Source organism: Ursus americanus, chromosome 27, assembly GCF_024610735.1.
Source record: "Ursus americanus isolate L20-20 chromosome 27, mUrsAme1.1.p, whole genome shotgun sequence".
Taxonomy (NCBI): Eukaryota; Metazoa; Chordata; class Mammalia; order Carnivora; family Ursidae; genus Ursus; species Ursus americanus.
The window spans coordinates 6,101,867-6,116,579 of NC_142153.1; the positions used below are offsets into that span (position 1 = coordinate 6,101,867).

General features: G+C 43.6%; 1 protein-coding gene across 2 annotated transcripts in view; it reads right to left on the minus strand.

Moving 5' to 3' along the window:
- Positions 1 to 14,398, minus strand: part of GPAT4 (glycerol-3-phosphate acyltransferase 4) — a 33,806-nt gene extending 19,408 nt beyond the window's left edge. For both annotated transcript variants that reach the window (XM_045779109.2, XM_045779110.2), the window contains exons 1-2: positions 14,241 to 14,398; positions 523 to 1,527 (exon numbers count right to left, since the gene is read on the minus strand). In XM_045779109.2, the coding sequence (XP_045635065.1) occupies positions 523 to 687 (165 nt within the window). In that variant the 5' untranslated portion in view covers positions 688 to 1,527; positions 14,241 to 14,398. The remainder of the gene's footprint in view (positions 1 to 522; positions 1,528 to 14,240) is intronic.
- Positions 14,399 to 14,713: the final 315 nt, after the last annotated feature.

The following is a 14,713-nucleotide window of genomic DNA, read 5'->3' on the forward strand; positions in this document are numbered from 1 at the left end:
TTGATTGTCCTTCTCCTCTAAGAAAATAAAACAATTCATCAAATGTCCTGCCCTGTTAATTTCTTCTATCTGAAATGCAAGAACCTACTAAAGATATTTAAGTCTAAACAAGAGAAAAGTCTCTCCCAAACTTATTAGTGAGGGAATATGTGAGTAGCAGCTCCGTGTTTCATTATCTGTTACATAAGAAGAGACAGAATCTAGCAGTGATTTTTTTTCTTAAATTCTAAGCCCCTCTCTTTGAAATAAATAGGCAAGGTGTGGAGTTATGAATAGGTTCCTTTGCTCAGAAGAATCAAGTATACAAGCACCTTAGCTCGAAAAGAAAGTGTGCTAAAGGCTTTCACAAGTACACATTTAGGGAAGTTTTGTTTTGTTTTTACTAAAAATGCCACTTCCCATTCTCCCAACTTTCTCTTTATGCAATGAAGAGATAATAACCTGCCAGATAAGAACGACTCTTTACTAATAGAATTTCTTCCGTCCTCTGTGAAGCAACTATTTGTAAACGGCACAACTTACCGCAAAGATCTTTAACAAAGTTTTCATGTAGAGCTTTCGAATGCCAAAGGAGACTCCAAAAATGGCAGGGACTATGATGAAAACAAGAAGGAGCGTGAAGAGGACAGTCAGGGAGATGCCCAGAAGGTTGACAATCAGGCTATCAAAGGGCAGCAACAGGAACATGGTGGAGGATCCAGGCAAGGCCAGTGCCCTCCACCCCAAGAACAAACCACCGTCTTCAGATGGTCCTGTTAGACAGCACCACTCTGGGAAAGAAAGCAAGTCCCCATAGGATAGCAAACCCCGTTGCGAGTTCACATCGTTCGACTGCCTGGGGACAGAAGGACAGTAAAAAGGGCCAGAGGAGGCAGCCCGAAAATGTCAGCTCTCCCCAGAATAGATGGACTTTTGAGGTGAATGAAGCAGGACCAATCTTCAGTACAAACATCCGAGTCCAGGCAGAGTTTCTGTGAAAGTGAGTAGTGAGGGAGGGATCTCTGCTCTGCTACCCTTCCACTCCCTCCAGAAGTTTGACTTTTTCTTTCCTGTTCAAGAGCATTTAGCAGATAAATCTGTCCTGAAGATCTGTCATTGCCAGAAGTACCAAGAAGAGTTCGACGTGGTGCCAGAACAATCCTGATAACTTCTGTGGAAGGGGGGGTGACTGCTGGCACTTCACACAGAAGGCTATTGAACTTGAATATGTGGAAATTAAATAATTGTTTTACTTAAAACTCCTTCATAAGCTGAAAACTGTATTCATTGTAGAGAGTTCACATCTGGCCCCATTCTTCCTCTAGAGAGGTTCCTGGTGCGTGCTGCTTCCAGGACCCTCCAACCTGGAGAGCTACAGTCTTTGCCAGCAGAACACAGATGCTGGCACAGAATGTCTCATGCTGCCTGCGTTGAGTGTAACTCCAGACGTGTCTGGCATTGGTTTCCTCTGGATATTCTTCTCCCTAAGGCCCCCTTCTCAGCGGTGACCTGGGTTCTTGGCAAGAAGCTGCTTACATGCTGCCAAAGCTGGGGATGGAAACAGAAACACCATCAGTCACACAAATCAAGAGGAGAAACATCAATATGCTTTGGGGGTGGGGGGGGCTGTTTTAGAGTAAGCCTAGAGTCAGTGCCAGCTTCTCGAGCCATCAAGGTCAAAGGGAGCAGGCACAGCAACAGGTGGCAGACGCAGATGCAGAACGAAAACGGAGATGTTTCGTATAGCTTTCAATTTCAATGATATAATCTGTGGCCAGCTTTTTAAAGAGAAAATATATGGATATATGCCACATTTTAGAAGTCTGGGCAAAAGATCCATCATATATGGATATATGCCACATTTCATTTATACTATGAAAAGATTTCCCTCCTACTTGTCCCCACCTACCGAGAGTTCTTGTCTGCAGATGCAACCATGTTACCAGCTTCATATTCTTCCCAAGGTATTTATTCTGTGTGTTACATGAGGAAATGATAACTTACCTTTTCTACTCACTCCCTCACCCTGGCAACAACAATGGTGCCATATTCTGTGCACTGTTCTTCAACTTGTGTTTTATTTTGCATATTTAGCTTACCATACCTTGGAAGAGTATTCCACCAGCACATGCAGGGCTCCCTCACTCTTTACAGGTGCACAGCTTTCAACTTTAAGACTATACCATAGGGGCGCCTGGGTGGCTCAGTCGGTAAAGCGGCCAACTCCTGGTTTCGGCTCAGGTCGTGATCTCAGGGTCGTGGGAGCGAACCTTGTGTCAGGGTCCACACTCAGTGGGGAGTCTGCTTGAGATTCTCTCTCCCTCCGACCCTCCCCCTGTTCGCGTGCACGCGCACACTGTACACTCTCTTTCTCGCTCTCACTCAAATAAATAAATAAATCTTAAACAAACAAAAAAAGACTGTAGCATAAGTTAGTTAACTGGTTTCCTTAGGTTGGACACCAATGCTTCCACTTTTTTGTTATTATAAATAATGTAATGAATAACCATGTGCATACATGATTTAGCACACAAAATGCACAGGCAATATAAATATATTTTCAGGATAAATTCCTAGAAATGGAATTGCAGGGGGAAAGGAAACACAGTTTTAATTTTATAAGATACTGTCACATTTTCCACATGGAGATCAAACTCCTCCAGTTGTCTTATCCTCCCACACTGGTCACTCTTTTTTGTTTTAAAGACTATTCTCCTTAGAACAGTTTTGGGCTCACAGCACACAAAACTGAAAGGAAGATAGAGAGATTTCCCACATACCCACTGTCCCTATTATATGTACAGCCATTACCAACAGCCCCACCAGAAAGGTACATCTGTTACAAGTGCTGATGAACCTACACTGACACATCAGAGTCACCCGAAGTCCACAGCTCACATCAGGGTTCACCCTGGGTGCTGCACATTTTAGAAGCCTGGGCAAATGTATAACGACATGTACCCATCATTACAGTATCATTCAGTATTTTCATTGCCCTAAAAATCCCCTGGGTTCTGATTATTCATTCCTCCCTTTCCTGAACCCCTGGCCACTGATATTTTACTGTCTGGAGAGTTTTGCCTTTTCCAATTGGAATTGTATTTTCAGACTGGCTTTTTCCACTTAACACAGCCACTCCTGAACTCCACTATTTTAAGTATCTTACAAAGTATTTCAATTTTGTATTACTTATCCCTAACCACAAGTTACCAATGCAAGTCCTGCACTTGGGAACGTCCTTTCAAATCTCTGGCAAACACTGCAGCTTCACCCCAATCACCTCCTGGCTCCGTTCCTATACATTTAGAAGGTCAAGAAATTGAACAAATAAGCAGGTTACTACCTTTACCTTAAATTTTGTCCAGTGTCTTTTTAGAACTCTTAGAGCCCTTTCACGGGTTCTTTCATAACCTGTCAACAGTATTATTTCCATTTACCAATTAGGAAACGAAGGCAGACAGAGACAGATCCAATTCTTCTGACTCCTAACCCAGTACCGCTCCCATTACATTCCCACACATTTAGTGATTAGATCAAAAGGACCTGCTATTTCATGGCACTGAGTCACAAACACTAGTTCCTATTTTGGATCCTCTAGTTCTTCCACTTTCACGTGATCATCATCACTGCTAACATTTACTGAATGCTAACAGCAACATGTGACCCCGAGCTCACATAACAAGTATTTTACACATATGGCCCTCAGGTAAGTCTCACAACCCTATGGTGGAGGTCTTACTACCATTGCTATTTGACACAGGACGAAATGGAGGCTTAGAGGATTAAGTACGTTATCCAGAATGACACAGCGACTATGTAGCAGAGTAGGAATGTGGAGCAGGGGATCTGTCTCAGAGCCCATGCTCTTTAACCACTATGCCCTCCTAGCTCCCAAACAACCCTGAAATACATTAATACTTCCTTCATGCCAGGCCTGCTCTACAGAACTTCCTGTGGTCGGAGGAAAAACCACAAGGCCAATCTGGATTCATGTATCAGAATTTGGTGTTCTTAGAATCCAAGGTACAAACCTGCTCTTTCATTGTTATAAACTGGCCAAACTGACTCTACATGCCAGATTTCTAACAACATCCCAGCAGAGGTTGAGGAAATTAGATACAATTTCTGAGACTTAATTTGCTGAGTCACTATATCCTTTAAACCTAATTCAAGCCTAATTCTAGGGTCACATCTCTGTTCCACTCTTCCATCCCTGTCCCCCTTGTCCAGCATTCCCATGGGAAAGTAGCAGCAAAATCCCTCCATCCCACCGGCCATGGTTACCCTGAGCTCCACGGCCTCAAGATGACGGACCCTGGGGTCACTGTGACTTCCCATGCCAAGGTTTAGATCTCTTTTCTTTGAATCACAATCAACTGAGAATTCCCAAGGTTATTCCAGGTTCATGTCCCCAAATCATTAAACACATTTGGCAATAAAACTAGTTTCTTCACTTAGTTCAGAGGTTGGCAAACCATGGCCTGTGGGCCGAATCTGGCTTTGGCCTGTTTTTCTAAGACTCATAAGCTAGGAATGGTTTTTACATCTTTAAAGAATTGTAAAAAACAAAGAATAATTTGTGACAGAGACCACAGCCAGCAAAGCCTAAAATACTTACTATCTGACCCTACAGTTTGCCCACCCATGACCCAGCCACTCCTCCCCCCTCCCCTGCCCCCCTGAGGCACTAACCACCGCTCTAAGGTCCTGTCCCACCCCTTAAGTTCATGTTTATTAGTGCCAGACTCCAGAACAGAGAGAACAGTAACCTAGCCAAACAAGTTATCCGGCCAGCACTAAACAATCCTCACATAAATTCTTAGAAGTAAAGAGAAAAAGCAAGCAAACTGCAGTTACCAAACAGAGTTCCCAACATCCTGCTGGCTCAGCAGAGCAGCCATTAAAGCCTGAAGAGTGGTATCTTAGGCCCCCTTAACACAAACTTTATTTTTTTTTTTTAAAGATTTTATTTATTTATTTGACAGAGACAGCCAGTGAGAGAGGGAACACAGCAGGGGGAGTGGGAGAGGAAGAAGCAGGCTCACAGCAGAGGAGCCTGATGTGGGGCTCGATCCCATAACGCTGGGATCACGCCCTGAGCCGAAGGCAGACGCTTAACCGCTGTGCCACCCAGGCGCCCCCCCCTTAACACAAACTTTAATCTCTGAAAATAATATCAGAAAATTAGTCACAGAGGAGCTCTACCACACCACAATTTCCAGATAACTGCTCATTTAGGAGAGGCTATCACTTTGCTTCAGGTAAAATATAACCATGATTCCATAAGCATGAGGTAGTATTTGCTCATTCTCTTAACTTCCATAGCTCTCAGCCAAACTTATGGAAAGTTAATTTGGACCAAAGTTCCCCTAACAGCCCAAAAGGTCCAGAGAAAAAAACCGAAGAACCAAGTAGTTCTGAGGATTTTAGAAGGGAATGTGACAGAACCCATCACTAAGCCAACTAAACTCTTCAACCCACTGAATGGCAAAAATCTGGGCCTTTAAGCCCCCAAATGACCCAATTTCCAGTGCTCCTCAGTTCTCAGAGTGACGAGTTCGTTCATACAACAAACATTCACTGGGCACATACTATGTGCTGCCACACATTCTGTCAGGCGGTATTTAGTGATGAACAAATATGCCTAGAGGCAAGTGTTAAGCAAATAAGCATACACAAAATTGTAATTTCACACGCTGATAATTGTTAGCAAGAAAAAGAGGATCCTGGAAGAGAAAATAACAGAGAAAACTTCATTTAAATAGGTCATGTAAACCAATTCGGACCCAATCACAAGACAGGGACTATTATGATTCCTAACTGCAGAATCAAATACATCTGACCCCTGAACAGCAATACAGGTTTGAACTGTCAGGTCCACTAATACATGGATTTTTTTCATAAATACAGTACCATATATGTATTTTCTCTTCCTTATGATTTTTTAAAAATTTTATTTATTTTGAAACAAGAGTCTAAAGGCACGCACACGCAAGCGAGGGGGCAGAGGGGAGGGAAAGGAAGAGAAGAGAGTCTCAAGCAGACTCCATGCTCAGTGCAGAGCCCAACACAGGGCTCAATCTCACAAACCTGAGATCATCACCTGAGCCAGAACCAAGAGTCAGACACTTAACCAACCCAATGAGCCACCAGGGCAGCCCTCATTATGATTTTCTTAGTAACATTTTCTTTTTCTAGCTTACTTTTTAAATAAAAATACAGCATATGATACATATACAAAATACTATTAATCTAACCTACTGTATCAGTAAGGCTCCTGGTCAACAGTAAGCTATTAAGTTTTAGGAGGGTAAAAAGTTACACGCAGATCTTCGACTGTATAGGGAGTTGGTGTCTTTTTAAGAACCATGTTGTTCAAAGGCCAACTGCATTTCTTTTCAGCTAGCTCTCTGTGACATATCCTACTTCAGGTGACCATGACTACCAGGATACGTCCAGAGAGATGCCACATACCAATTCAAAGGAAGAAAATATTACCATTTTATTAAACATCAACGCTTAGGCAACACAGGGATAATGCATTTTTTAAGCACACCCAAGCACAATATCTGTCACATATTAAATCTCAATAAATGGTATGTACCATCATCATTCCACTAGGATCAGAAAACACCCAGGGTACTATCTTCAGTTTTTTTCTTTAAAGATTTATTTATTTATTTTAGAGAGAGCATGCCTGCGTGCAAGAGAGAGCAAGAGTACATGTGTGAGTGGGGGGGGGGGCAGGGCAGAGGGAGAGAGAGAACCTCAAACAGACTCCCTGCTGAGCCCAGAGTCCAATGTGGGGCTCAATCCCAGGACCCTGAGATCATGACCTGAGCCAAAATCAAGAGTCAGCCACTCAACTGACTGACCCACCCAGGTGCCTGTCTTCAGTTCCAAATACCAAACTTTAAGAGAGCTAGATAGAGAGGAAAGCATTTTAAAGTATGTCACAAAACCCACAGGCCAAAAAATACTACATGCCTAACACGCACTAGGTGCTCAATAAAAAGGTTAGTTGTAAAGCACAGGAATGTGAATTAAAACTAGTGAGACAGCAAAAAACCAATTTCTTTTAGAAACCACCGTACTGGTGATGATGAGAAAATATTCTCAAATACTGCTGGCTGGAGTGTAAAAATGGTACAACCTCTTTAGAGAACAACTCAGTAAAAGCCATCAGAATTTTGAATGCACATAACCTTAGCTCCAGCAACTCTGCCTCTACAAATGTATCCTAAAGATAAATTAGAGGGGTCCCTGAGTGGCTCAGTCAGTTGACCATCTAACTCTTGATTTCGGCTCAGGTCATGATCTCAGGGTCCCGGGATCAAGCCGCCCCCATCAGGCTCCACCATGGGCGTGGAGCCTGTTTTAAGATTCTCTTTCTCCTCCTCTCTCTGCCCCTACCCCACTCGCACACACGCTCTCTAAGAAACAAAACAAACAAACAAAAACAGATAAATTAGAACAGCAGTTTTCAAACAGGGGCCATTTCCACCCCCCAACTTCTCCCCTCTCCCCCAACATTCCCCCCACCATTTGGTAATGTTTGCAGACATTTTTAGTTGTCAGGACTTGGGATGGGGAGCTACTGGTAACGAGTGCAAAGACAGAGATACTGCTAAACATCCTGTAATACGCAGGTCACCTCTGACAGCAAAGAATCATCCAGCCCCAAATGACAATGGTGCTAAGGCTGAGAAACCCTGTACTGATGCATATACTAGATGATGTATGTGCACGGTTACTGACCGCAGCACTCTTTGTAATATCCAGAGAAACATCAACCACCACAATGAACAGAAGATACAATGGAGTGCTATTCATCTGTTAAATGGAAAAAGACATTTACTTGTGCACTGATAAAGAAACAATCTACCAGTTAGATGCAGAACAATGTCCACAGTAAATACGAATTGAGAGGGAGGAAAAGGAAAAATATACACAGTTTAAATGTATTTGCAAAGATCCAGATTTCTGGAAAGATACAAGAATGGCTATAGCTGCTGCCCCTAGGAGTGTGAGGGAGAGGTCACTTTATCTTTTTGCTACCTTTAAATTTTTATTTACCATTTTGAATAGGTAATAGTGCTGGATGAATTGAATGTCAAGTATATCAGAGTAGTGGAGTATAAGAAATTTGCTTGAATGAAATACTGGTGCTTAGGAGGAAGTATACAGTGTTTCCAAGGAAACAGGGCAGCACTCAGCACTACTAGGCTGAAGTGAACCTGAAGTGCTAAAAAACCAGGACTATACACAGAGCTGACATCAATTCTAGATAAAATAAATGGTTTAAAACAAAGTCAAGATACAATAAGCTGAAGGATAAGTCAACTCACCAGAAAGAAGACCGTAATATGGTCAGTTTCGGGGTCTTGGTCTTAACTAAGGTCGCTCTGACCTCATGTAACTTTCCCCTTGCCTACAAGGGACTAACCTGAGTTAGAACTGGGTAATAAGAAACCTGGTATCAAGTTCCCCCAAAGCAATATGAAGTCTTCAAAGCTGGAAAAGAAAAAAAGGACAAAGGACACCGGATATTTTGATATTCGGGGGCAACTGGCCTAAGAAAGGACAATTTGACTCACGGGGGTTTTAAGACCCAAGACGTTTCATTACCCAACTTGAATGCTGCTCCCAGAGCTCCATCTCGGAAACGGTGCTTTTACATCGGAGTACTGTATATGTAACTGGAAGTAACCTCCTGGCCTTTTTTTTTTTTTTTTTTTGGTCTGGCCTATCTCACTCAGCATAATTATTCTGAGAGTCATTCATGTTGCTGCACATGTCACAAGTTCATTCCTTTCACTGCTGAGCTGTAGTCCAATGTGTGGATATACCACATTCACCTATGCATTCACCTACTGAGGAACAACTGGGCTGAGTTTGGGACTGTTATAAATAAAGCTGCTATCTGCAAGTCTTCATATAGACATACATTTTTATTTCTCTTGGGTAAATACCTAGGAGTGGAACGACAGAGTCTAAAACAGCTGTATGTTTACCTGCCAAACTGCTTTCTTTCTTTCTTTCTTTCTTTTTAAAGATTTTATTTAGGGGCACCTGGGTGGCTCAGCGGTTAAGGGTCTGCCTTCAGCTCAGGTCATGATCCCAGTGTCCTGGGATCGAGCCCCATGTCTGGCTCCCCGCTCAGTGGGGAGTCTGCTTCTCCCTCTACCCCTGGCCCTGCTAGTGCTCTCTCACTCTCTCTTTCCTTCTCTCTCAAATAAATAAAATCTTTGAAAAAAAAATTAAAGATTTTATTTATCTGTCAGAGACAGAAAGAGCACAAACAGGAGGTGCAGCAGGCAGAGTGAGAAGCAGGCTCCCCGCTGAGCAGGAAGGCTGATGTGGGACTCCATCCCAGGACCTTAGGATCATGACCTGAGCCAAAGGCATGCGCTTAATCAACTGAGCCCCCCAGGCATCCCGCCAAACTGCTTTCTAAACTGGTTGTACCATCATCTTGCATCCTCACCAGCAGTATATGAAAGTTCCATTTGCTCTACAACCTTGCCAACACTTGATAGGATCAGTCTTTCTAATTTTAGACACACTAATCAATGTGAAGTTGTATCTCATAGTTTTAATTTGCATATCCCCAGTGACCAATGATAGTGAATATCTTTATGCTTATTTGCCATCCATCTATCTTCTCTGGTAAAGTGTTCAAATCTTTACCATTTTTTATTAGGTTATTTTATTACTTAGTTTTGCTACTGCTGTTTTTTTAAAAATCAAGCCTTTCCCCCCCAACGACTAAATAGTGTTATTTAAAATGAGAAAGCATTATTACTGGACTACACACTTAAAAATGGTCAAGATGGCTAAAAAAGAGAGAGAGAGAGAAAGCATTTCATCACAAAGGTACAAATTTGTAGACCATCAGACTTCTTTGTTCAACTTGCTACAAACTTGAAACAATCCTAATTATGCAAAGAAAAATCACCAAGACATGAAACAAAAAAACCAATGATCACAACCACAAACTCTATTTTAACCTCAGAACTGAGTATTACTAAGAACCTAAAATGCTCCTTTATCTTTATGCTCAGCTGACAGAGATTCCATGTTGTCCAACACAGCAGCCATTAACCACATATAACTCTTGAGCACTTGAAATGTGGGTAGTCCAAACTGAAATATGCTGTAAATGTAAATAAGATACACACTGGATTTAAATGTTCTATGAAAAACTGAATATAAAAGACCTCATTAATAATCTGTATATTGATTACATGTTGAAGTGATATTCTGGATAATTTGGGTTAAATAAAATACATGATTAAAATTATTTTCATGTGTCTCTTTGTACTTTTTTAAAAGTGGCTCTTACACGGGATGCCTGGGTGGCTCAGCTGGTTAAGCATCTGCCTTCGGCTCAGATCATGATCCCAGACTCCTGGGATCAAGTCCCACATCAGGCTCCTTGCTCACTGGGGAGCCTGCTTCTTTCTCTGCCTGCCACTACCCGCCCCCTCATCCCGCTTGTGCTCTCTCTCTCTCTCTCTCTGACAAATAAAATCTTTGAGGGGAAAAAAAAATTTAAAGAAAGTGGTTATTATGAAATGTAAAGTTATATATATGGTGTGTATTGTATTTCTATTGGGTAGCACTGATCAAAAACGTTTATTTTTTATTTATTCATTTTCTTTAAGTAGGCTCCACACCCTGCATGGAGCTCAACAATGGGCTCCAACTCATGAATCCGAGATCAAGACCTGAGCTGAGATCAAGAGTCAGATGTTTAACTGACTGAGCCACCCAGGTGCGCCTGATCACAAACTTTGAAAGCAGACACTGAAAATAAAATATGTGTAACTGGTAAAGAAAAAAAATATACATAAATATTTTTTTCCTCTCCATTCTGCTGTGTGAAGAAAATGTTACCAGAGAGGAGCTTAGAGTTGGAACTCAGGCGTCTCCTTAGTTAAGAGTTCAGGCACAATTTTGTTACCATCTGGTCTGCGCAAGTCATTCAGCTTCCCTGGATTTCAATTTCCACACCAGTTTTTTGGTATTTTAATTCAAAACGTCAACAACAATTTATCATGCTTCTACTTTTTACAATGCATTATTCTAATATTGCAGATCTTGGGCTTATTTTATAGGAGGTGCAATGCAAACACAAGGCAAACTAAAACAGTGCCCAAAGAAAGGAGGGAAGGTCCTGTGACTGGGTGGCAGGTGCATGGGTATGCATGTTTTAAAGGAGAGACAGTACCTTTCAAGGAGTTAGGAAAAACTGCAAGCTTTATAATATTCCTACTAATTCTAAAATTCAGTGCTTTTAAGAAGCATTCATCATGCTATCCTAAGTATTTTGTAGTTTAGTGATACACGGACTTGATGATACTTGGTCAAGTCCTCCCTTGAGCATCATGATACAGAAAGAAGTAAACGCCACACCGTAATGAGGTTCGACTTTACTTGAAGAAACAATTTTGGAGTACAGTTCGACCAGGGTCACACGATCTCTAGCTTCTACCTCCAGAAAGCAAGAGATTTTTAATAAAAAGTAACATTTTGTGATGTGCCTACAGATAAGAGAAGTGGTTTATTCTTCAGCAGAAACCAGTTACCACGCTAGAATCCTAGCTAACCACTGCACTCTTTCTGATACCACAAACACACACACACACAAAACCCACACAAGGGGTGCCTGGGTGGCTCTGTCGGTTAAGTGCTGACTCTTGATTTCAGCTCAGGTCATGATCTTAGGGTCCTGAGTGTAAGGCTCTGTATTTGGTGTGGAGCCTGCTTAAGATTCTCTCTCCCCCCTTTCTTCCTCCTTCTCCCTTCCCCCCCCAAAAAAACCCCAAAAACAAAAAACCCACAAAACCCACGCAAAACATAAAAGTTCTCCCTGCACCCATGTCTTTAGGGTAATGATTTACGAAGACACCCCGATGCTGTTATCTCAGCAGTTATTTCCATAAGCTGGATGCATGTGACGACCACTGTATTTAAGTCACAAGCTAACAAAGTTCATCCTGAAAATAATTTATAAACAACTATGTCACATCATATAAACCAAGCTTAAAAACAAACTCAATGAACTCTATATACAAAGATTCTTTGGCTCACAGCATTCCCTGGAGGTACAATATCCCCTCCAATTTCAAGGGCAAAGACTGAGGTACAAGGGCTGAATTTACCTGTCTTTCCTGAGATAAGGAAACTTAACAGCACAAAGTGTGCTAAGAAATACGTACTATGGTTTTGGAAAAAAACAAAAAAAGAAAAGAAAGCAAACACCTAATTCATGTTACATCCAGTCTAGGATTTTTATCTCTTGATGGTAAGAAAGGATGTTCTATGTTTTCCTTTCGGTACTATCGTTCCCTCTGCTATCAAGAGCAAAACTTCAGCAGTGCGTGCCAAATCATCCCAGTTTCCCTTACTCTTTCTTAAATAGCTGTGAATGTTATCTACATCTTTTAAAGTCAGTAATTATTCTCAGTCTGGTATTCCCCTTCTAAGGTCACAATTTTCCCATGTTTACTAAAAGCTGTGATTCGAATTTCTCATTTGTCCCATATCTGGCTTAAGAAATACTTTAAGACATATCCCCTAGTTTTACTATTCCAGAATTTGATGGGAAAGTTCCTATTAATAATACCCATCCAAACCTTTCATTGTAAAAGTCTTCAGTTATAGCTCTTCAAGACATTTCCCTTTCCTGAAAGAAACAACTTAAAGACAGTACTATGGTACAGGAGAAAGAAGACTGAACGTGGAGTTGGGAGAGGTTTCCAGCCTCAGTTGGACTCTTATTCCCGGTTAATCTGGACAAGTCACTGAACCTCTAAGGACCCTGAGGGTGCATCAAAAATGAAAAAGTTAGAAAGATGATCTGGAAGTTCTCATCCACATCCGAAAGACTTTTCGTTTCAACCCTTGATCATTTTAGGTGCCCTCTTCTGGCCCTTCTCCAATGCTATTACGTATTTCTTAGTTGAAGAACTTCCAATAGTAGACTATGTCCCAAAAAAGTACATTATGACTTTACACACCGGTACGTTTTTTATTTTGAATCTCATGCTACTTTTGACAGCAAGTACTTATCACAGAGCTTCGGAGAGGCGGAAATGGATGGGACAGGCTCAACCTGAAGGTCAGTTGTTGAGGCAGGATGATGGACACATGCTGGCTCACTATTTTATCTATTTTGCTATGTCTGAAAGTCTCCATAATACAAAGTTGGTAAAAAAGCAAAACAAAACAAAAACACTACCAAAGTTGAGAGGAGAATACCAGACTGGCATTATTACAGGACTCATTTCTCCAGTCTCTGGCACATGGATAACTGCTTTCACACCATTTCCCTTGGGTTGAGATAGAATCTACAGGAGATGAAACTAAGCAGAGGCACTCAAAGTTAAGTCAAAATTATGGAAAATGAACCAGAAAGGAACTGCTCTCAAGAAGGTTATCACTGAGAAGATCCATGGCACTGAGGGCATGAGCAGTGACAGGCACTTATATCTAGTACAGTACAGAACTTATTTCCATAGAGCTATTCCATATGTTTCATACGCTATATTTTCCCTAACTTTGAAACTGCAAAAGTTAAAACCCTACGTGAAACGGAAGTGAATAAATAAACAAGACCCTGTGGCAGGAGGATGCCTTGCAGGGCGTGAAATCAAAACGGACAGATAAGGGATTTCGGGGTTTAAGAAATTCTAAAGAAAGAAAAATGGGTTCCTCTGGAGAACAAGCGAGGAAAATCTACATCCCCGTGAAGCCAAAGGACATAAGAAAAGAAATTACAGGTGAAGGCGCCTCCCCGTGATCTCTAATAACCCCTCAGCCCTCCCAAGCTCCAATCCTCCACGCTCGGGGAGGGCGGGCTGCGGAGCACCTGGGATGCGGGAGAAGCCCGGAGAGCCCATCCGGAGTGGGACCGGACGGAGCAGGGAGTGGCGGCAGCCGCCCGGCACCGGCCTCCGGGAATGCGGGGCGCGGGCTCCGGGGCGCTGCGGCGGGACCGGAGGGTGGCGCGGCAAGCGCTCGCCCGGGGAGGGGCGCGGACTGTTCCACTGCGGCCGAGGGGGCGGTACGTTCCGACCGGCCGGGAAACCCCAGGAAGAGGCAATGGTGTCTCCTGACGCCGGAGCGGCGTTGGGAGGGGGGTCCCCGGACCGCAGGCCGCTCGTCGGCTGCCTGGGCCCCGAACCCCCAGGCCCGCTGTCGGCTCCCCTGGGGCCAGTGACCCTCAGGACCGACGGGAACTCGGTCATACTCACCGACCGCGAGGCTCCGGGGCTCCCAATGCCTCCGTGGCCGATACCTCCCGCCCTTGGCCGCCGCCGCCGCCGGCCGAGGCGTGCGTAAAGACGTGCGCGTGCCCGCCCTTTGTCTACGCCGCTTTGACGTGACCCCTCGCGTCCCATCCCCACCCCTCCCGCCGTTTAATCCCTCGCCAGGCACCCGCGCGCCGGGCGCGCGCCGGGCGGGGACCCCGAGGGGCGGGGCGCCGCGTCACCTGCCCGAGGTCGGGCTCGCCGGGAACGGACCGAGGCGCCCCCTGGCGAGCGAGGAGCCGTTACCTCGGGCTGGCCGAGCGCCGCGAAAGCTGCTACTGTGCTTACAGGGCCCTGGTCGCCTGCCCCTCAACTTGGCGCGCGTACCCCGGGATTCCTGCTCAGATAAGGGGAGCGCTTCCCAAAGAGGGGGTCTCCACGTTTCTGAGCTGTGCCCGGGCCCGAATACTGGCTAC